Raw genomic sequence first — 23,264 nt, 5'->3', positions numbered from 1 at the left:
AATGCCAAAGAAATCTCTTTCATTCTTCCATCCCAGTCGTTGCATTTGTTGACATTTGTGTGATTGATTGTTATGTTGCCTTTGTTGACATTTGTGCCATTGATCAACAAAGGCCAGCGAACTCCAGTTGACTTAAGATTGTGCAAGAGTTTACCAGAAGTGATCAGAAATGGGACAGTGTACAGTCAGTCTGTTTTCTTTCTTTTAACGTATGCTTCAGTGAGGGTGGGCATTTCTCTAAACAGATGTGTTCTTTAACGTTCTTATTATGGGTACTGTCCATGTGTCATGGCCTAAATGCCCAACACAGAAATCAACATCGGTGAGTAGGAAGTTAGGGGCAATTTCACTGCCAGAACACTGACTTATCCAGAATGTAGCTTGGACACCAATGTTTTTTGCTCCTGTAGTGTTCCTATACCTGTACTTTTTAGAATTCATGATCTCCTGGAACTGGACCTGTCCTAATGTGTTCTAATTGTATGCTAATGTATTTTAATTAATACTTTAATTGCAGAGGCTGGTGGAACACTTACGTACGGTATGTATCTGTTAACTAGTCATGAGTTTATGTCAGAGGTGCTGATTGTTCTAAAAAAGCAACGTCATGTGGAATAACATGATTCCTGTTCCTGTGCAGGTACCACCATGTAGAGGATGATCTTATGTAAGTCACAAGTATCTTGCAAAATGCTTATTTTTTCTTAGCATTTAGTAGTAACAATATAGTGTTATAGCAGTATAAAACACCTATAAAACACAAAACACCTATTTTTATAATTATTGTGGTGGTTGTGATTTCTACCATTTATTATTATTGTTGCAATTAATTCATGCAGTTTAGTTTTACTTCTCTTGCCGATGTTAAATTATCCAGAAATATATATTCAAGAGGGTCCTTATACAAAAGTAATCAAAATAGTATTTTAGCATTAATCAAAATATGCAACATATTAGTGGAGTTAAATACATTAAAATCTGTGTAATTGCTGTTTGTATCTGATATTGAGCTGTGATGTTTGTACATGTCAGTGACTGTGTAATCTGTGTTTGCAGAGACAAGGAGAACTATGACCTGTTGCCAAAGTAAGCGCACAAACTCCCCCCATCCCTAGTGACCCTCACTTTTCACAAAGCCAACACACTTCCAAACTTACCTACTGGACATAAAAAGCCAAAGATAAATGGATTTATTTTGCTGGCAACTTTGTAACATCACTGACACTTTTCTATTCAGAATGATGGTAAAGACCACATCCAGTTAACTGAACTGTGCTTTTGTGTTAGTCTATTTCAGACTTGCATATCTGTTCCACTCCTCCCCTGTTTTGTTAGGAAAATACATTTGTTAAGAAAAATAAATAAAAAAGTTGGTAATAAGCAAATGTATTTTTAATGGTGAGCTCTGTCCATGTGATGAAGGCATTGTGGCAAATGTGAGAAGGCTGGTGTTTGCTGATGTAACAAGGCTGGTGTTTGCTGTGCGCTGCAGGTTCTCTATGGTGGCTCCAGCTCTGCTGAGAGTGGGCAGTAAAGAGAACATTGTACTGGAAGCATTCGGTGTGTCTGCGACAGTCCCTGTCTCTCTGTCAGTGTACAACTACCCGGCCAAATCTTACCAACTGTGGCAGGGAAATGTGGCTCTCAGCTCAGACAACAACTACATTGCAGTCCAATCCCTGGAGGTGAGGTTTGATACAATACAAATTTTCCATTCCAATTGGCAAATTAAAGACACCTGAAGTGCTTCAAAAGTGAACTATGTGAATGTTTGCCTGTTTCTACGCACATTTACTGATCTAGATATTCAAACATGCATTACTGTCATTCCACACGAGTCCAGCAGGTGGCAGTAGTGCTTGCGCTGCTCTAATTGCTCTAATATTTGCTGCTCTAAATATTATCCAGTAGATGTCATGCCCATATTAGGATTTTAGAATTAAAGGGCTCTTATTCTATGGTAAATATGAAAGGCCTTTTTGAAAATCACCTCTCTCGCAACCTGTGGTAAATAAAAATGTTTAAAACTCGATACATTTTGTTCTACATACTTCTCCAAAATGTCACCGCAATCTTCGAATAAATCATTGTTTAGTAAAAATACAAATATTGCTATGTCCAAGCTTAAGCTAAAATGAAATAAAGCATTAAATAAATAAATGAATGCATTAAATAAAGCATTAAAATAATGTAACGAAGTTATTTCAGGAGGGTTACAGCATTTGTATCCCCCTGTATCCTTTTGCCAGGATCATCAGAGGAGTAGTCAGGAGGGAAATCACTTTCAGCCTGATCATGTTTAGCAATGTAGTTTGAATGCAGGTCAGACTGTAGGAGAAAGGTCTGTCAGTGGCAGTGAGTACCAGATAGGTAACTAGATCACAGGCTACATATTGCATACAAAATAGCTCTATCTAACTAACATCAATTCAATGAACAGTAGCGTCAGCTGACTTGTAGCAAATTTTATAATGATCCAGTGATAGAAATATGTGCATAGGACAGAACAGTTGGAAAGTTTTCACCTACCGCATTGTTTTTAGATCTGTAGTATCTTATACGCGCCTGGTGGAATGACAGCATGACTTCAGTGACCTTTGCCTGTTCCGAGGTGCCTGACTCCTGACTAAAGGAAAGCCTTAATTAATGCTACTGAGGTCAAGGTCAAGATCAGTTTATTTTTAAATAGGGACATTTATGTGGTCATGGTACATGAACAAAATATATGATGTAATAAATAAAACTATTACATTTATACAAAAGTAGTATGATTTTAAAAAGCATGAACAAAGCATATGCAAAGAAGAATTATTTGCTTTCAAAGATTAAAGACAGAGAGAGAGAGAGAGAGAGAGAGAGAGAGAGAGAGAGAGAGAGAGAGAAATCCAAAGAATATTCTAGGTGAGTAGAGTAACTTTTATAGTTTTATATAAATAAACCGTATATAGTATATATATATAAAAATGAGTGCTTTCAGAGTTCCATAAGTGATGTATTTCTACATTATATTGTTTTGTTCATTAAAAATCTGCCTTTCTTTCATCTTTTCATTTGAAACTTTTTGCCATGGAATCACTAAGAATTTGCCTGACGTATTCCAGAATAAAGTGTTTAAAGGGATTACACGCTGATGTCTGCTCACACTTAATAATCCTACAATCTCTACCATATGTTGCAATTTTATATATATACATTACTGAAAGCATTAAAAGACTTTGTAAAACAATTCTAAGAAAACTAATCTAGTTTAAAAAAATTATGCTTTTCACTTTAGGTCACATTCTACTATTAATTACTGCTATTAATGGTATATCTTGAGAAATGTGCTATTGCTTGAAAAACTATCTTTGAACACCTTCAGATTAGCTCAAGTCTCCTTCATCTGGAGGAGAAAAAGACTGAGATTGTACAGGTGATTGCCCAGTTTGGAACACTACATCGAGCTGAGCAGACCATTAAAGTGTCCTTCCTCTCTGGGTACATCTTCATCCAGACGGACAAACCCATCTACAACCCTGGAGACACAGGTGGAGTATCACACTACACTGAGCATGGGGCTGAAAACTCCAAATATATAGAGCAAACAAAATTGGTGCATTTCACATTTTTCTCAGCATGACAAACATGGTAAAAAGTACACCAGGCAATCTTTATATCTTCAATTCCATGTAGGTTTAAACACAAGGTTTCTACTGGCATTACCATTTATCATCTGAAAACTAAGGTCACATACATACAGTTCACACAATTATTCAGTGACACTCGATTGGAATGCAAGTGAAAGCTGAGGCATGCTAAAGAAGTCTCCCCCTGGATTTCAGGAGTTTCAGTAGTTTCAGGAGTTTTTCCTCCACCATTTTTTGGCTGAGATGTTCCTCCAGTGAGTCTAACCCCCACCTTTCCTCGGCAGTGCGGTACCGAGCGTTCGTTTCTACTCCCGCTTTTCAGGCGTTCAACGGTACTATCACCGTGGAGATTCAGGTAGGCCTTCTACCACTTTAAAAAATTTATTTATTTATTTTTTATAAACTGCTGAGACAGAGCCACTGCAGTTGCTATATAAACACTTCAGTAACCACAGACCGATTGTGGTGGGACTGAACATAGCTAGCCTGTTTCTACAATTCATCCACAATGATGCTGCAAGGTAACCCATGTTCTTCTGCAGTTAATGGTGCAGTGTCCAATCACAAGAAATATATTTTACTTGGTCACACCATTTTCTATATGTAATTATTAATTTTCTTGAATGTTGCCTCTTTTGAAATGACACAAGTGACATAGATATTATAAATATTATAGATATCACAATTTACTGATCTAGAGTTAGAAAAGAGCCACACGAATGGATGTCAGAAGAAACAGAAATAGAGTGATTTGTTAATGTCAGGCAGATGCTACATAGAGCACCTTAGTGCCATGGACAGTATCACGTTATTGAACTTGAAGGATATTGAATGTTGAACAGACACCACAAATATTTCAGCTAGTATTACAGGAAACTTTGGGCAGCTAAAGGCTTGGGCTACGGCTGCTCTCAAAGCCACTGTTCTAGTGGCTAATGCAGCTATGGGCACTGAGCATGATGTTTTCTCTGTGCTGTTTCAGAACCCTGATGAAATCACAGTCTATGCGACATCCAGAACCAGAGCCCATGATGGCATCTACTCTGACACTTACGCACTCTCAGACATGGTCAAGTATGTAAAAGATTTGTTGGATGTACTTTGCCTTTTTCTGAAGGATTTGGAATACCTTCCTCTCAAGCATGTTTTATTGTTTTATAGAGAGGGCAAGTGGAAGATTGTTGCAAAGTTCAACCACTTGAAGGAAAACCTATTTAACTCTGAATTCGAGGTTAAAAAATATGGTATGTGTTCAAAAAGATACATTTGCAAAATCATTATAATAGGAAATGTTATAAAACGTTATTGTTGTGCCTGCAGGAAACGCCAATGTTGTTTGTGATGTGATTTCAAGATCTGGGGCAAGAAAATCTACTTTATCAATGAATGAAGCTCATGTGAGAAGTTGTTTCTGATATGTCTGAAAATTAATATTTTGTTCTCCCCTGGGGCCCAGTGCTCCCAGCGTTCAATGTCACTCTGACACCAAAAAAGTCGCAGTTCAGTCTGGAGGATGAGGAATTAGCCGTGGAGGTGTTTGCCAAGTGAGTTACAACTCTACCATCACTTAGCTTGGACTTAATCTTTCAACAAATCTTATGGTTTTAAATGAATAACTTGATCAAATCTAATTTACAGTAGGATCTAAAATTCTTATTTAAAATTCAAATTGATTTCAGCTACATTTCTGCAGTAGTCCTTTGTCCTACAAATGTAAAGCATTATCAGTTTATGATAAAGGACCTAAACATCAGATGCTAGCTGTTAAGAGATGACAACAATTGTCTGTCAGTCTATCTGCCAAGAGCCAATATTTGTGATAGATATATGAAGATACTACTAGATATGTTAATATAAATAGAAACAAAATTCGGATGCAAAAAAGTGAAAAGTAGTGGAGATATTAATAGTATTATATTATTATATTATTATATTTTGTTTTTCAAAAAATACATGACATGAACTGGTAGGTCTATATATACACTATATATAAAGGCAAAATTAAGCGCAAGATTAATTAATAAATATTACTATGTATAATAATAATATTAATATTAATCTCTAATCTTATACTTACTATACTCATGCTAAGTATAAAATTAAAGATGGGTAAAGTGCCTTTTGAAGAGGTGAGTCTTCAGTCTGTGTTTAAAGATAGCATTAGACTGTGTGGATAAGAACTGGAAATTCATTCAGCCAACTGTGTTCTACCAAATCATTCTACCAAAGAAGTGGTACAAAAGAGTTAATAAGTAAAGAGATTGAAAATGTAGTACCAAGAAGACCTGGTATATGACTATATTCACTGACATGACTCTCAGGTATATGTATATATGTATATATATATATATATATATATATATATATATATATATATATATATATATATATATATATATATATATATATATATATATGTGTGTTTATTCTCAGGTATATGGATGATATATATGTTTATTCTCAGGTATATGGATGATATATATGTATATATGTATGTATGTTTATTCTCAGGTATATGGATGATATATATGTATATATGTATGTATGTTTATTCTCAGGTATATGGATGATATATATGTTTATTCTCAGGTATATGGATGATATATATGTTTATTCTCAGGTATATGGATGATATATATGTATATATGTATGTATGTTTATTCTCAGGTATATGGATGATATATATGTATATATGTATGTGTGTGTTTATTCTCAGGTATATGGATGATATATATGTATATATGTATGTATGTTTATTCTCAGGTATATGTATATATATATATATATATATATATATATATATATATATATATATATATATATATATATATATATATATATATGTATGTGTGTGTTTATTCTCAGGTATATGGATGATATATATGTATATATGTATGTATGTTTATTCTCAGGTATATGTATGGAGAGCAGGTGGAAGGTGTTGCGTATGTGGTATTTGGAGTAGAGAGAAATGGAGAAAAAACAAGACTGGTCCACATGAAGCAAGTGAACAATGTAAGTAACCTGTGGAGGTAGGTGAACTCTAGCAGTCACTCTTGCCGAGGGACTTTAATCTACAGTATTGGCGTTTATGCTTCCTGACCTGAGAATCAAGCTGGTGTTTTGCATGCACTTTGGTAGTCTTTTTCACTACACTATTCAATGGCTAGCAAAACCTGCAAAACAGAACCACTGAAATGAACGGAATATACCACTGTCCATATGCACCAACTGCATTTGCACCTGCAGTATAAATACAGGAACCCATGAATGCAGTTTAATAAATGCTGCAATTGAATAAATACAATTTATATCACATGTAAACTGACCAACCAACTGACATATGCTTCTGCTGAAGTAATGCTTGAGATATTAGGATACAAAATACTAGCCAAAGGGCACCTCAACATCCTCCTTTGAAACAAAGGCTAGAAACTTTTCAAAACCTTTGAGAAACCTAGATAAAGACAGCTTGTGTGGAAGTAACAAGTAAGACAGTCAACTCGAATGGAAGGCGAGCAAGCTGACAGAGCTCTGGAATGCTAATGGTGCTTGGTTACAGAAGAAATGCACTAGGTGACAAACCTGAAGAAACAGGCAGCATTTGGCTAAAGAAATGAACAGCTCGCATGGCTGCTTAACAGAACAAATTAACCTGCTTCTGGCTACTGGCTCTCATTCAGGCTGGCGAACACAAGGCAGAACACAACCGGTCAAGAATGACTGCAACCAGAGACAAAGGCCATGCAAATACATGAGCACTGTCCAGAAGGCTATTGGGAACAGTCCCAGGTGCTTAAAGCACCAGTTCCTGACAGATAGAACCTCCCACCAGGATTACAAATCCAGACAGAGCAGCTTGATATACGAAACTGCACTGTATAATAATGCATTTGAAAATTTTGAAATCATCAAACATTACATTATGCCAAAAGATGGCAAAATCATTTGTGAATTTGATGTATATTAAAAAGTTAATATGAGGAGTGTTTTAAAACTTGTCTTCGACATCTTTGTGAAATATTTGTGTTGATTCTTTCCAGCTGAATGGGGGGACTGCAACGCTAACTATGAAGGAGCTTAAGGAGGCTCACCCCAACATCCGTGATATACTGGGGTTTTCTATATACGTCAAAGCTTCTGTCCTGACCAGCACAGGTAGGAAGTTAAGGTTTCATGAGATGTCACTCAGTATAGTTTTTGCAACCTGCCAGCCACATTCAGCAGGTGTCCATGCTGAACACTTTTACATCTTCTCTGCCAAAAGATTCTTGCCAAGTAGTGATTAAAGCGGAGCAAATGAGAATAGCTCCTGGCAGCAATGGTAATAAAATATCACCATGGTCTCACCTAAATCTGCATTGGTTGTTGACCGAATGTCATTTGAATGAGAAACATGTTCCTTGTTAGAAAAAAAATATATTAACTGCCCACCTGCTTTATTGCCCTCTGAACCAAGAACTAAGCCAAACAAACAAAATCATAAGCTTGTTTTCCCTTCTATGTGTCTGCAATGAAGTCAGTTTACAGGCACTGATTTTGCAGGGTCTAAATTTCAGACCCCCAAAATAAAAATGTGAGCTTTTTTTTAGTAGAATGCTGAGAATATGAGCAGAAAGAATGTCTTTTAGATGATGACTGATGGAAATTATCGTTTTGAACAGTGGTGTGTGACTTAGCAAAATGTTACCATCCTGACAGCAAATTTTAACCACTTTATTTCTTTGTTTTGGGAATCGTATGTTTTTGTTTGTTGTTGATGTTGTTCATGGTCACAAACCCACTGTGAGCTCGATCTCACTTTATGCCCCATAATACTGAGAAATGTAATACAAACAAGTCCATTTCTCTGAAGGCTTTACCAACAGTCGGTGATGTTTTAAGAGCTGTTCTAATTAGCAGTGTAGAAAAAGTGTCTAATGTAGGGCCACTGTTATCCTCAGGAAGCGACTTGGTGGAGGCAGAGAAATCTGGCATTAAAATAGTTTTAGCCCCATATGTGATCTCCTTCAAAGACCCCTTGAGGTTTTTTAAGCCAGGCCTGCCTTTCGACCTGACGGTAACTACGCAGCACACACATCTTATATAATGAACTGTGATTTTATATTCATAATTAAATCTTGTGTACTGCGGGAATGAGTTGATGCGTTTGGATGTTGTTTCTCAGGTGAAGGTGAGCCACCATGACGGCTCTCCAGCTTTGAATGTTCCTGTTAGGATCAGCTTCCTGTCCGATTTAATCAAAGAACACAGGGGGACCATCAAGGTGTCCATCAATATGCCATCTGTTCTGAGCCCTCAGAGAATAACTGTAAGTCGGACGCGTGCACGCACCAGCTGTGTTTCCCTGTGCCGTTTGCTAAAGATTCGGACCTGGCCCTCTTACCTACGTGTCGATTGACTTCACAGGTGGAGACCGTAATCCCAGATGTAAAGGCTGAACAACAGACAGTGAAAAGTCTGTCTGTGGAGCCATATGTTGCTTTTGACATGAGACGTCAGAACTACCTATACATCTCAGTGGACAGCTCAGTAGTAAAGTTGAGAGAGTTCCTGAGTTTTAAACTGTACGTCCACACGTTCTCCCAGAAGGAGCGGGATCGCATCCAGCACATTTCATATCTTGTGAGTCTTGTACACACCATCAGTTGTTTTTCTGCAAAAAACCCCTCTGCAGCAGCGCTAACTCCACGAGTCCTTCCCTGTTCTTTCCAGGTGTTGAGTAAAGGGAAGATTGTTCGTGCAGGTAAGGTGTCTGTGGAAGGTCATGAGGTCACCAGCACCTCCCTGCTGGTCAATCCAGACATGCTGCCTGCGTTCCGGTTTGTGGCATACTACGTACTGCCGAGGCGCCACGGTGCAGAGGTGGTGGCGGACTCTGTGCTGGTAGATATCGGGAGCCAATGCATGGGATCGGTGAGTCTGGTTCAAGTGGTCCAGAGGTGGAGAGTTTAGGTTCAAAAAATAAATGTGCATGACCATGATTTACACACAAAGCAGCAGGTAGAATTCACTGGTAAAATAAAGTGAGTGAGTCAGTGAGTGAGCTAGTTAGTTGAACCTGAACTTTTCTTGTGATCGCAGTTGGAGATCAAGCTCTTATGGAAATTATGTGACACATGACTACAAGATGCATTCCTGTATAATTATATGCTTTGTGTGTTTACTCTAATTATCTGCTGGAGTGTTTAATATCTTGTTGTTGATATATGTTTGATACCAGCTTTTGTACATTTTAGCTCAGCGTAGGACCACAGATGGGACAGGTTTCAGACACATACTCGCCAGGCAACAGCTTTCACTTCCAGGTCAGAGGGGACCCAGGGGCGAGGGTTGGCCTGGTTGCTGTGGACAACGCCATTTTCCTGCTGAGCAGGAGGCGACTGACACAGGGGAAGGTGATTGTGGCTTGACTGCACTGCACTGAAAAGTGGGGTCAATACCTTCATGATTCCTGCTAGAGGACAGACCCGGTAAAACAGAACAGGCTAAGAACAACACAGTAACAAAAGTGTGTAGTAATATTCAGAACAAACATTTTACACTCACTCATGATTCCTGTTCATAGGCCCAACCCACATCTATTCCTCCAACATATATACATGTATCCATCCTCAAAATTAAACATATTTAAACATCTAAACACAAATTAAACTTATTAATATATAAGTTCAAAAAGTCAGCTTGTCATACCTTAGACCCACGTTAAAAGTATAATTGAAATAGAGTGAATATGAAACCTTCGTTTTTGTTTCAGCAAATGAGTTTTCTTTGACCTCATTCTTGATACTGGAAACTGAAAAAAAGCATGTGTTTTTAAAAAATTCACTTCCTTGCATATCAAAAGTTTTTAAAGGTTTATTTTCATGGCAATATTTCTGTTTCATCCAGTGCTGAATCTTCCTTCAGTATCTGTGTTTGACCTCTGAACTCATGCTATACATCCTGTTAGTGGTTGGGTGGTTAATAATGCTAAATAGAATTTATTTCTTATATGATATCCCACCACTGCAGTGGTTATTCCAAGCCTCCCACTCAGCTATAAATCCCTTCTTCTTCTTCTAACCTATTTCTCTGTCCCTTCTTCCCTCCAGATTTGGGAGACGGTGAGCCAGGAAGACATGGGCTGTTCCCAGGGTGGAGGCAGGGACAGTATGGGTGTGTTTAAAGATGCAGGACTCATCTTTCACTCCAACTATGGGCAGCTGACAGACAGCAGACACGGTACTGTTCCATTCATGTGCTAGCAGCTTATGCAGAACCAGATTTACTGTGTTCCAGGTGTGTTCCATACACACCACTCCTGTTAGTTTCATCTACTCTAGCTCTAGCTAGTGTTTTATTATGACATTATAAAGACTGGGACATAACATGGCCACAACAGGAAGTTATAGTGTTTCATTTATGAATGCTATGAACACAACCATTGGCACAACATAACTCCAAACCAGCAAACAGTTGGTGTTAGTGTTTCGAATACTTGAGCCAGGTGTTGGTTTGCTGCTGGCATCGATAATTAGACATGAAAATGTCTTTCAGTGAAATAAAGAAGTCAACCAATATGTCAGGACATAATACTGTGCACCACTCTGCAGGCTTATGTAGTTTAAAAAAATAATGTTCTTAGTGTGGTGGTGGTGGCAGCAGTGGTATTTGGTTTAATTGTGTGTTTTTGTTCTGTAAGGCATGTTACATTTTGATGACCTCCCCCGAGGTTTCATCCTTAGACTCAGTCCCATTCTGCTTGTTTGGTGTTTGCTGCGTGTGAGTCTTTGTCAAGACTTTGCACTCTAAAAGAGGCTTGAATATAAAAGAGCTGTCCTTGGAGCAGAACTGCTGTTTTCTGAGTCTTCTTCCGCTACAGCACTTTAGAGTGATATTGGTCCCTTCCTCTTTATATCTACGTGCAACTTTGAACTCCACTATCCCTGGATTTATAAAAGGCATTAAGATCCGAAGGCTTACTTTTATCCAACATAAATTCCTCTCAATTTAGTAGATTAGGTGTGTGTGTCTGTGTGGTTAGTGCTATGCATTTTGTCATAAGTTATAGAGAATTCTGATGACACTGCTGTTAAGTTTGATTTGCTTGTGTTTGAATATTACAAGACTATGAACTCAAGCCATCTGACAATATAAACTTCACTGGCTAACATGCTGTCTTTTGCTTTGGTAATTTATATATTATGTTTCTAATAACATGCTGAAATAGTTAAGCATAAGCCACTCAACATCCAGGTATGATCATAATTGCAGTGCGTAAATAAATAAACAAATAATAAATTATTCCCTGGTGTGTCATGATACTTGGGTATCAAACGCGGATGTCAGGATTGCAGGATTAAAAGCATGCATGTGATGTGTCTGAATCACCATGCATTTAGACTTGCCATGCATTTGGAAGTCCAGGAGCAGACGATCTGCACACCGTGTTCATCTCAGAGCCGAGCTAGGTGAGTGATGACCTGGTGTTCGATATATGAGTATCAGCATCACAAGACACTTTAACCAAAATGCTAAAATACTCTGTGTGTGTACATGCGTGTGTGTGTATGTGCACACGTGTTGGTGGGGTCAGAGAAACGGTACTCCGATGGTTCCCAGCAGCGCTGCTGTATGGACGGTATACGTGAGATCCCCATGCCGTATTCCTGCCGCCGCCGTGCGCTCTACATCACGGAGGGATGGGATTGCATCATCGCTTTCCTCCGCTGCTGCTCGGAGTACCGGGGGGAGGTCCTGGGCATCATTACACCCCCGCCACCTACCACTGCCGAGCCGACAACGATCCCCATCCTTACCACTCACGACGATTACATAGAGTTTTCACCCAATTATTTCCTCTTCAGTTTTGCCCGTGAGTGTTCAAAATTGTCTGTAATTCCCAGTGGTGCTGATTGAATGAATTGATTTTAGAATTGGTTTAATAGATGTCTCGCTGCGTAACTATTCTTGGATCCCAGGAGAATCTTCTCCAGGTCGCCATGCCAGTAGCAGGCGTTATCCCCTACAAGGTCTGCCTGGTCCTCCCGGTGATAGACATTATGCACTACCAGGCAAACTTGGGGTTCATGGTGAAGACATGACTGAGCTTCAAAGCAGTGAACATGCCAAGCAGGGGCAGCTTATGGACATCCAAAAGGAGGAAGAGGAGTTTGATGAAGATGAGTACTATGAGGCAGACGACATTTACATTCGCACCAAGTTCTTTGAGTCCTGGTTATGGACGGACATCAGGCTCCCTGGAGAAGGCGAGCCTGGTACAAAGGATGGGTATGTGTGGTCTTTAACTTTGGTGGCACTCTCAGTCATTCTAAGTCATCTCACTGCACTCACAGGCACCCACACGCTTTGGGACCGTCTGCACGGTGCACTTAAGCCATGATGTAATCGCTCGCAGATCTCCGGATCAAAGTTAAATCATTCGTGGGAAATAATTGCCTTCAAACCACATCGGTAGCAAAGTCAGAGCATGCTTTGCTGTGTGTGTGTGTGTGTGTGTGTGTGTGTGTCCACACAGACTGGCTGTTTCTCCAGTGCACACTGTTCTCCCAGACAGCATCACCCAGTGGGGGATCTTGGCTGTCAGCGCTTCCCCTCAGACAGGTCATCATCTATGTCCCCACCTGCACACTCTGTTTGTGTACCTGTGTATCGGCATGTTCCATCTCCCTATAACTGCACGTGTGCCTCTGCTGTCTCTGGGGTGTGACTGTGACAGTCCCCTTTATCATTTGTGTGACCTTAAAGCAAAGGTTTGGCAAAAAAAAAATTCGCAATCAACTACAATTTTCCACGTTGCAATTTTTTAGTCAGCCAAGACTACAACATGTGAGGTCAGATATTTCTAAACAATATATAGTTTTGGCACAGGAAGTAAAAGGCTAATGTAGCTAACAAGTTTTACCCAAATTGTTTTCCATAAACACATGCCCAAATCTTCACATATTCACCTCATACCATTTACTTAAGTATTATCACATAAACTTGATGTTGTGGTTTAAGATACGGGCTTATTGCAATCTAGAAAAAATTAACATAACTACTACATCCAGGTCAGTTCTGTAACACCATGAGGATAGCCATCTTGGATATCAAGACTTGCATTCTTCCTTTTGAATGTAAACTGTGGCATGACTGTCTTCACTTCTGCCCATCACATTCTGCTGCTCGCCTGAGGCTTTCTGCCATCACAGGTTTCTGTGTTGCTGAGCCCTTCAACGTCCGCTCGTGGAAGCGCTTCTTCATCGACCTGCGTCTCCCACGCACAGCGGCCAGAAACGAGCACTTGGAGGTCAAAGCCGTTCTCCACAACTACATGAACGAGGACCTGCAGGTCACTGCCACATGCCTTGTTTTTCATTCAGGTGTCAGAGATAAGTGTGATCTGTCCAGCTAGGCTACAGTCAGCTGCCAGTTAGGGAACGTACAGAACTATAGAGCTTTCATGACATACTTTTCAGTGTTGTTTTTTAAAGTTCCACTGATTCAGGCCATTTTAGATGTGACTGTGTAATTGATAAGTAATTGATAAGCTAATTGGATGTTTATTTTTTAATTTAGGAAAAATGTAAAAATGTATTTTGCACCTGACTGCAGCCACCAATCAGCTCTTGGGCCTTTAACAGATTACCAAAAGTCATTTGCCTGAAAAAGAAGATGATTAGGTCTAAAGTTCCATTTGTTAAAAAAAGAACTTTTGTGTTCATTAGCAAATAATTAATTAGGGATTTCATTTGCATTATTGTTTAGCATTTCTAAACATGCATAATCCCTTTGCCAGTACAGTTCATACCATGTCTATTTAGCTGGGTACAATGTAATTTCTGTAGTATAGAACATTCTCATTCTCTGTGGCTGGTTAGAAGATGATAGTGTGTACTATATGTGATGTCATTACTTTTCATAGCAGAGTTTTAAACCTCTTGGGAGCCACTTCAAATGCTGTGCTTTTAAAAATGTTTTTTGAACTGTGTTGTGGCTTAATAACAGTAATGTCTTAGCACTGTTAGCTTTTGATTGTTTCCACAAATGCAGCATTTTTAATTAAATGCATTGTGTTTGTAATGTTCTGGTTTCAATTAATGTATTTGTGCTGTTCTCTGGACTGTTTGAGTCAGTAAAATAATTTTTGTTTCATTTCAACACTCTTATTAATGAACCTAGTCATTAAAAAAATGTAAATACAGCAGACATTTTAAGTGATTTCCATATATTTACAGTTCTCTGTTTGCATGTCTGTGTGTGTAGGTGTTGGTGATCCTACAGAAGACAGAGGACATGTGCAGTGTGGCGTTTACCGGTGATCATAAGCAGCACGTGTATGTGCGAGCACGTTCCTCACAGCTGCTCCGCTACACGGTGGTTCCGCTCCGAGCAGGAGAGCTCCCATTACAGGTCACTGCCGTGTCGCACTATTTATCTGGACAGGACGCCATCAGGAAGACTCTGCGTGTGGTGGTGAGAGTCTGCTCTAAATGGAAAATGTAGCTTTATATGTATAGCCCAACATTTCATGACATGATTATTCATGACATTTTCTGACACAGTTATACATGACAACAATTTGACACAATTATACATGACAGCATTTTATATTGCTGTCCTGGTGTCTCCAGCTCTTCTATTCATAGCCATTGTGATCAAATGACAGGAAATCAGGAGGAACTATTTTGATTTTTTGTTACTGTGAACCACCAAAATTGTGACATCAGGAGCCCTTCATGACAGTCCACATGCCCAAAATTTGTATTCAGTTCATGTGTTATCTCCACACCTCTATGTATATGGTGTCTGAAGTGTGTGTGTGTGTGTGTGTGTGTGTGTGTGTGTGTTGCAGGTGGAAGGCATTCAGACAATGGATGTGAGGAGTTATGTGCTGAATCCTGCTGAAAATGGAGACAGCAGTGAGATCACATTCTGTCACGTTAATCTAATTTGCTTGCCAAATTTAATATTGTGCACAATAAAAAAAATCCTATTGTGGCCTCTTCCGGGCTTGATAGAAAATACAGTCAGAGCATAAATAAATAATATTGTAAAATTTAAGATATCTACATCTGTAGCGCATGGTCAGTTATCTCTCACATCTTGTGTATGGTCAGTTATCTCCCATGTCTGTAGCGTATGGTCAGTTATCTCCCATGTCTGTAGCGTATGGTCAGTTATCTCCCATGTCTGTAGCGTATGGTCAGTTATCTCCCATGTCTGTAGTGTATGGTCAGTTATCTCCCATGTCTAGTGTATGGTCAGTTATGTCCCATATCTGTAGCGTATGGTCGGTTATCTTTTATATCTATAGCCTATGGTCAGTTATCTCCCATGTCTGTAGTGTATGGTCAGTTATCTCCCATGTCTGTAGCGTATGGTCAGTTATCTCCCATGTCTGTAGTGTATGGTCAGTTATCTCCCATGTCTAGTGTATGGTCAGTTATGTCCCATATCTGTAGCGTATGGTCGGTTATCTTTTATATCTATAGCCTATGGTCAGTTATCTCCCATGTCTGTAGTGTATGGTCAGTTATCTCCCATGTCTAGTGTATGGTCAGTTATGTCCCATATCTGTAGCGTATGGTCGGTTATCTTTTATATCTATAGCCTATGGTCAGTTATCTCCCATGTCTGTAGTGTATGGTCAGTTATCTCCCATGTCTGTAGCGTATGGTCAGTTATCTCCCATGTCTGTAGTGTATGGTCAGTTATCTCCCATGTCTAGTGTATGGTCAGTTATGTCCCATATCTGTAGCGTATGGTCGGTTATCTTTTATATCTATAGCCTATGGTCAGTTATCTCCCATGTCTGTAGTGTATGGTCAGCTGAGGGGAAATGTGTTACTGCTTTAAACATAAATACCACAAAGCCAAAAGCAAAAGTAAGCAGTCTTTGAACTATTTTGCTACATTGTTTGATAAACTACCAATGTTAAAATAGCTTTCATATTGCTCTCATCCTAACACATTTATTGTTAGAGTGTAACAGTTTTTATGCAGTTAGGGAATAACTGAACATTTGTGGGAACACCATTCTCCTTCCTCTGGGAAAATTCTGTTCTTTTCCATTCTTTTGTCTTACAGGTATCAAAATTATTGTCTGTAGTAACTATACATTACAAATGCGGTAGATAAAGATTACACTACAAAACACTGAGATTTGCTTTAAAGGACATCTAGTTAAGAAAATACTCGTGTTAAGCAAACATTTTTTCAGCATTCATAGTGGTTTAAATGTTTTAAAATGTTATAAAAATAATTTGAGAATTATAGAGGGTCAAAAATACATTCCACAGACTTCCCACAGGGCACACTTCCAGATCACTGTGTGTGTGTGTGTGTGTGTGTCTGTGTGCATGTGTATGTGTTTCATACTCAGGTGGGAAGCAGCTGATTAACGTGGGAAAAGCTAAACTGAGCTCTGTGGTTCCAAACTCTCTGCCAGAAACATTTGTCAATGTTAGAGGTGAATATTTAATAAGTACATAACCGGCAAAACCATGTAACATCTGTAGTGGTTTTAATCCACAGAGCTACTAAATCAGTCCAGATGTGAATCCAGTACACCAAATGTTGTTTTGTGGGTATTCTAGTTTAATTTAATTGAGTTTTAAAAAAAATTCAATTAAATACACATTACATCTAAATACTTTCTATTTGTTTCCAGTCAAATCACTTAGAAATAAACTTCATTAGGTAAAAACACCCAGTTCAAATGAGACTTTAAACTTTTATATCGAAAACTTTGATATTCCTGCCATATTACAAATTTTTGGTCGTGTGTAGGTGATTTGCTGGCAGACAGCATTGAGAACTCCATCAACAAGGACTCTCTGGCGGCGCTGATCCGGATGCCCGGCGGCTGTGTGGAGCAAAACTTGGCCAGCATCACGCTGCCCCTGATAGCTGCACACTACCTGGACCGCAGCAACCAGTGGGACAGCGTGGGACCGCAGCGCAGAGATGAGGCCCTCTCCTACATACAGAAAGGTGAGAACAACAGACGGACGAACGGATAACAGACACGTGGCGTGATGGATAGATGAGCCAGTGATGAACAGGACAGTGGAGGGGTAACAATAGTGGGATGCACAAAAAGCAAGAAAAAGAGGTGAGTGCTTTCAGTGAGGTGAAGGTGAGATGCAGGAATGTGTATTGTGGTTCCCATTTCACTTTAGAATCTTTGGATTAATTAACACAGACAGCTGTGCATTGCAGATAGACTTTGAAGTTCATCTTTGGTTAGGTTTATACATTTATATGTAGTAAATTGTGTTTACTTTCTCATATAAAGTGACCTGTATTATGTCTAAGTAATCAATTGCATGGAAACAGTTCCTGCAGGAACTCAAAGGACGTGGGTCTGCATACAAGTACTGTTTTGCTGCTTGGTTCCATCCAGTAGAACCAAAATGTCAGCATAATGCATAATAAATGTGTAATGTGTTTGACAAATTGTCTCTGTGCTTTTGTCTTAGGCTATGAGAAACAGCTTCATTACTGCAAAAAGGATGATTCATACCCACCCTACCAAAATGAAGGAACCAGCACCTGGTAACCACAGACTTCACAAAAGATAATTGGAATTACTGCATGTAAAAACGTCTGGAAGAGGCCTTCCATCCACCTCTGCTGTCTCTTCTGTGGCCTCCTGTCTCTCAGGATCACAGCGTATGTAGTGAAGGTGTTCGCTATGGCTCATCACCTCACCAATGTGAATAAGCAGCATGTGTGCGGGCCGCTACTCTACCTCCTCAAGCACAAGCAGCTCTCGTCTGGAGCTTTCAAAGAGGACAACCCTGTCTACACCATCTCCATGACGGTGAGAGAACTGTAGACGAGGGAAGAGCCAACAGGACACGTTTTGCACCCCAGCACGTCCCTGCTCGTTGTAGATTAGAAACAGTGACTTTATAGGAATGTCTGTAGTTGGCAGGCGAACATTTCATAAGCGTGAGTGGACCAAGTTGTATACCAGTCTTCCAATCCCACAGCCTCCTTCTTAAAGTTCACATCCCTGCAATGCGCCCCTAAAATGCCAAAAAGCATTGTAAAATGACATAAAAACCGGACTCTTGTTGTAGAAGTGGACATTGAGTCCAGTCAGTATGCTAGAGCTCAGGCTGGTGTCCTCCAGCTCCTCCTGTTAGGGTTGGTATGGCTTATGGGAACCCAGAGCTACTTGAACCTTGTCCAGTCACACTGCTGGGCTGCCTGGAAAGGCCTCGTGCCTCAGAAACCTTAGCATGGTTCTTTAGGGTTTCAAAAGGCACTTACAGCCATAATCACAGATGAAGATTTCATACAGTTAAATATGTGCATGATCAGCATATGACAGAGTACTTTGAAAATCAGCCATTATTAATTTTTGGGTAAAACAAAAAGGAAAATGTCTCAAACAACAGAGTCTGTACTTGCTGAAGTCAGTTTGGTGTTTATTACTGCGTTTATGTACTGACTCTGTGTGTGTGTGTGTGTGTCTGTAGGGAGGCCTTCGGGGTGCTGAATCCAGGGAGACCCTAACTGCCTTTGTACTAATAGCTTTGGCTGAGGCTCAAAAATATTTTACTTGTGATGATCCTGAAATTAACACAGAGGTAACACACACACAGACACACACACACACACACACAAACACACATGTCCAACAACAGCATTCAAACACTTTTAGAGAATACTGTACTTTAAATAAAATGAAGAGCTGACAACAGTCATTCCTGTATATCACCTGTTACCTGCCCACTTGTAGGCTCTGGCCTAGGTGAGAACGTGAACAACTAGTACACTAACCAAGAACCAATACACCCACATAGATTGTTCCAAATAAAAATGTATTTACTGGGACACCAGGTGCATAATACAATAATACCACTAAACGGTAAGACCTTCTCCCACACAATACACAACCACCAAACGTGATAAAGACAAACAAGTGAATCCAAACACAGGTGCTAAATTTTAGACTATACAATGCTCTAAGGTCAAGCCTAAACTAATGAACAGATGTTCTGATAAGGCCAAGCTTCTACATTTCTGACTATAAATGTTCAATGTACGTTGTACAGATGTTTGGTGTTCAATGTTTTGCCTTTGAGTTTTGCATTACAACTAGCAATTACAAGGCAAGCTCTACAATTACTTTCTTGAGAGATCATGAATACTGGTAGTCCTTATTTACAAACCAGTGTTCACAGTGAAATTATGTTATCATCAAAATAACTTCTAGCATTCCAGTGTGATTTCACATTCAAAGAAAGAATGTAATTTTGATTGTCCAAGATTCCATAATGTTATATCATACACGGTGTAGTTTTTACAAATGACATCACGTCAAGCTGTGTGACATTACTTAAGAAGTAAATGTTTTTGGAAGCAAGTGAATCAGATTTGGCCATGTATTTATGGTAAAATCTTTCAATGATACTTGCTAGTTAGATTAGCCTCTATATCCAGTGCAAAACTAACAAAGGAAACTTTGTGTTTTGGGGGTTATGTGGAAACTGTAAATTAGAATTTTCTTCCTTTAACATAGGTAGGATGTCTTCTCTACTGTAATTGCACTTACCTCAGATTCTAACTTGTATCTGAGTAATCCAGATCAACTGGTTTTTGGTGGTTCATTTCCTCACAGCTCGCTGCTCTATTGTTTTCAGTTAATCTTAACGTTACCAGTGTTTCCGTGACGTTCCTGGGGTAACCAGTGCAGTGGTTACATCTGAAATACTGATGTACTTTGCAGACGAGATTCCGGAGAGCAGGCGAGTATCTGAATGAGCGTTATTCGCAGCTGAAGCGGCCCTACTCAGTGGCGATAGCATGCTACGCGCTGGCTGTCAGTAACCAGGGCTGCAAAAAGAGTGTGTTACTGAAGGCTGCATCACCAGGTACTTGACGACTTCTCAGAGGACACAACCTCACTCTGCACTAGACCTTTAAAGAAATTTTTATTAAAAAAAAAAAAATCCCGTTTTCCTCATAGGTTTCTGTTATTTTTTACCTAGAACTTACCTCTGGCTATTTTTGTGGCTGAGAATTTTAACATATTCACCGACATGTTTTTGCATATAATCACTGATTACCATCACTTTTCCTCTTGATTTCAGACCGAACCCACTGGCCGGACTCCAGCAACCAGTTCTTCACGCTGGAAGCGACAGGCTATGCGCTGCTCGCGCTTCTCAAAGGAGGACACGTGCAGGAAGCTGCCGCCCCCTTCAAGTGGCTGAACCAACAGCGTCGGGTGGGCGGGGGATACGGATCTACCCAGGTACCCGACACACTGCTGCCTGGCTGCCAGTCTTGCTAAACCCAGTTACAGTATCATAAGTTTCACAATAATATCTGGTTTGGTGTGAATCCTGTAAATTGGCCTGATTGGCTAACCATACCTCACACAAAACAAGGAGGTGTTACCACCTGCCACAACTTCCGGCCTTATCCCTGTGCTGTCATCTTTTCACCGTCAGTCAGTCTCGTCACGGAATCACACAAGCCAGACAATGTAATGGTTTTGATCTTAAGCAGCTCTAGTTCCACAATAGATATCACAAAACGTGGGAGACGTCATTCTCCTTTCAGACAAACTGAGTGATCACATCCCATGTGACTACTCCTAAACAAAAGTTAATACGTATCTGCACCACGTAATCTTTGGTACGTTCCGCGTGTGAGAGTTGTCCGTCACCCAGCGTGCTGTATGCCGTGACAAGACACCGACTCATTCTGTCTTCCTCTTAGTCCACCATGGTAGTTCTGCAGGCCCTGTCTGAGTTCCTGGTGAGGTTGCCTCCATCAAACCTGGACCTGCAGGTTGAGCTCAGTATCCCCGGGCGCTCAGACAGACGCTGGGCCTTCACCCGCGGGCTGGCACACGTGGCTCGCTCCTCACGGGTCAGTCTCCGCTAACCACTCCCCACCCTGCTATGAGTCATAGAATTATGCATGTACCCCTCATCCGCTCATCATCACACTTTGAGAATCTCATTCAGGTTCCTCTAGATCAGGACTTCACAGTGATGGCCTCAGGGCATGGACAAGGAATCCTGGAGGTATAAACCAGGCAAACGCAGCACGGACATCTGATCGGATTTACTAGCAGGATCAGCTGTCGTTATTCAAGCATTCTCTCTCTCGTTGTCTCTTTCCCCCTGCAGGTGGTTACAGTGTATAACCAGCTGCCTGACGTGTATGAGAAGAGCTCCTGTAATGGTTTTGAGCTGGATGTTTCCATCAGCGAGAGCAGTGGTGCGCGTATCTCTTGTTTGCCCCACACTCGCTTTCTGCAGCTGCCTAATAAGCTCATTATACTGCATAATAAGCTCATTATACTGCATAATAAGCTCATTATACTGCATAATAAGCCCATTAACAAATGCTCTCACCACTAATAAGGAGTTAAAGGTAGTAGCCACCAATTCCTGCCTGATGTAATTTACATAAGAGCAAATATAACTGTAGACTTGCAGTTCTGTCTGCACATATGGATCGCTTCGGCTAGCCTCAATTCAGCTAGGGGCCACTGCTCTAAACTTTCCCCATGTGTTATAGAGAAGCCCCCACCAGATGTAGAGAAGTCGTACACACTCAACATCACAGTCAGGTGAGTCATTAACATGTAGATTCTAAATGCATTAATGCATTGTGGAGTTGTGTTCAGAAGCTTGCAAACACTCTCGTCCAATCAGAGCTCTGGAGACACACCAGGTGCGGATGGCGGTATTGGACATCAGTCTGCCAACTGGCTTTGAGCCAGAAAACTCTGACTTGGAGTTGGTGAGTCATGTCAAGTCAGATTTAATTCTAAAGCACATTTAAAATCAACAAATGTTGACCAAAGAGCTATAAAATAATTTAAATCACAATGAGCAGAAAAAATATAACTAAGTGATAGAAACAATATCCCCCCAAAAAGATAAATAAATGTTATAGTATTATTTTTTAACTACTATATTTAGTTATATTAATTAATTTGTAATAAATGTAAATATTTTGTAATGTTTCATTATTTTCTAATGAATATTTTGTAACAATACATATCTATTAAGATACATTTGCAAAACTAACAAAGTAAAACGCAATAGGACACAAATACAAAGCAACTACATAAAACCTGACAGATAAAACAATGTTTTAAAAATAAAACCATTTTTATTAGAGAAAGGATGAATCTTAAGGTGTGATATAAAAGTGATAAGAGATGGAGAAGTCCTGTGCAGAGGGCTCTTCAGTAGTCCAATAATAGTAACTGAGAAATGTCCAGTCCCCCTTAGACTTTAATAGGAACTGAGCAGCTAAGAGGGAGATACGGAGATGCTCGCTATAAAAATGAACTTTTGCTTTTCAAGTCCATATATGACATGATTAAGGCAGGAGTAAGTGATTGTGGGGAAATGTATGGTCTGTAATTTGAATAAGTTTCTGAATGGTCAGAACACTGGTAGACCAATATACAGCACATCCAGCAGAGTAACACTGAGCTATTTTCATGTCATGAAAGAAAATGTAAAGATTTTAAAAATTTGCTTGAAAATCTTTGTTCCTCTTTGGCTTGGAGTTGCAACTACTAGTGACAATGTATCAATGTCAGTGAAACAACTGAATGTGTGTGTGTGTGTGTTTGACCTACAGCTGACAAACTCGGTGGATCGC

At 39.7% G+C, this 23,264-nt stretch overlaps 1 protein-coding gene across 1 annotated transcript in view; it reads left to right on the top strand.

The window, feature by feature from the left end:
* The first annotated feature begins 192 nt into the window (after nucleotides 1-192).
* The window catches only part of LOC113581483 (complement C3-like), a 25,729-nt gene continuing 2,657 nt past the window's right edge, over nucleotides 193-23,264 (top strand). Inside the window, exons 1-38 of the mRNA XM_081706166.1 lie at nucleotides 193-322; nucleotides 518-541; nucleotides 641-667; nucleotides 1,057-1,086; nucleotides 1,493-1,685; nucleotides 3,362-3,527; nucleotides 3,911-3,981; nucleotides 4,609-4,700; nucleotides 4,788-4,870; nucleotides 5,083-5,170; nucleotides 6,539-6,641; nucleotides 7,670-7,784; nucleotides 8,570-8,685; nucleotides 8,794-8,937; nucleotides 9,036-9,251; nucleotides 9,342-9,542; nucleotides 9,866-10,024; nucleotides 10,721-10,850; nucleotides 12,011-12,079; nucleotides 12,205-12,483; nucleotides 12,590-12,899; nucleotides 13,147-13,232; nucleotides 13,823-13,962; nucleotides 14,877-15,086; nucleotides 15,466-15,532; nucleotides 16,996-17,082; nucleotides 17,403-17,606; nucleotides 18,095-18,170; nucleotides 18,279-18,438; nucleotides 19,103-19,213; nucleotides 20,356-20,500; nucleotides 20,720-20,883; nucleotides 21,354-21,506; nucleotides 21,605-21,664; nucleotides 21,770-21,860; nucleotides 22,164-22,215; nucleotides 22,301-22,388; nucleotides 23,244-23,264. The exon at nucleotides 23,244-23,264 is cut by the window's right edge and continues 69 nt beyond it. Of these exons, the coding sequence (XP_081562292.1) occupies nucleotides 246-322; nucleotides 518-541; nucleotides 641-667; nucleotides 1,057-1,086; nucleotides 1,493-1,685; nucleotides 3,362-3,527; nucleotides 3,911-3,981; nucleotides 4,609-4,700; nucleotides 4,788-4,870; nucleotides 5,083-5,170; nucleotides 6,539-6,641; nucleotides 7,670-7,784; nucleotides 8,570-8,685; nucleotides 8,794-8,937; nucleotides 9,036-9,251; nucleotides 9,342-9,542; nucleotides 9,866-10,024; nucleotides 10,721-10,850; nucleotides 12,011-12,079; nucleotides 12,205-12,483; nucleotides 12,590-12,899; nucleotides 13,147-13,232; nucleotides 13,823-13,962; nucleotides 14,877-15,086; nucleotides 15,466-15,532; nucleotides 16,996-17,082; nucleotides 17,403-17,606; nucleotides 18,095-18,170; nucleotides 18,279-18,438; nucleotides 19,103-19,213; nucleotides 20,356-20,500; nucleotides 20,720-20,883; nucleotides 21,354-21,506; nucleotides 21,605-21,664; nucleotides 21,770-21,860; nucleotides 22,164-22,215; nucleotides 22,301-22,388; nucleotides 23,244-23,264 (4,608 nt within the window). The 5' untranslated portion in view covers nucleotides 193-245. The remainder of the gene's footprint in view (nucleotides 323-517; nucleotides 542-640; nucleotides 668-1,056; nucleotides 1,087-1,492; nucleotides 1,686-3,361; nucleotides 3,528-3,910; nucleotides 3,982-4,608; nucleotides 4,701-4,787; nucleotides 4,871-5,082; nucleotides 5,171-6,538; nucleotides 6,642-7,669; nucleotides 7,785-8,569; nucleotides 8,686-8,793; nucleotides 8,938-9,035; nucleotides 9,252-9,341; nucleotides 9,543-9,865; nucleotides 10,025-10,720; nucleotides 10,851-12,010; nucleotides 12,080-12,204; nucleotides 12,484-12,589; nucleotides 12,900-13,146; nucleotides 13,233-13,822; nucleotides 13,963-14,876; nucleotides 15,087-15,465; nucleotides 15,533-16,995; nucleotides 17,083-17,402; nucleotides 17,607-18,094; nucleotides 18,171-18,278; nucleotides 18,439-19,102; nucleotides 19,214-20,355; nucleotides 20,501-20,719; nucleotides 20,884-21,353; nucleotides 21,507-21,604; nucleotides 21,665-21,769; nucleotides 21,861-22,163; nucleotides 22,216-22,300; nucleotides 22,389-23,243) is intronic.

Source organism: Electrophorus electricus, chromosome 23 (assembly GCF_041902795.1).
Source record: "Electrophorus electricus isolate QZ-2024a chromosome 23, ASM4190279v1, whole genome shotgun sequence".
Classification (NCBI taxonomy): Eukaryota; Metazoa; Chordata; class Actinopteri; order Gymnotiformes; family Gymnotidae; genus Electrophorus; species Electrophorus electricus.
This window is presented reverse-complemented; position numbering and strand designations above follow the sequence as displayed.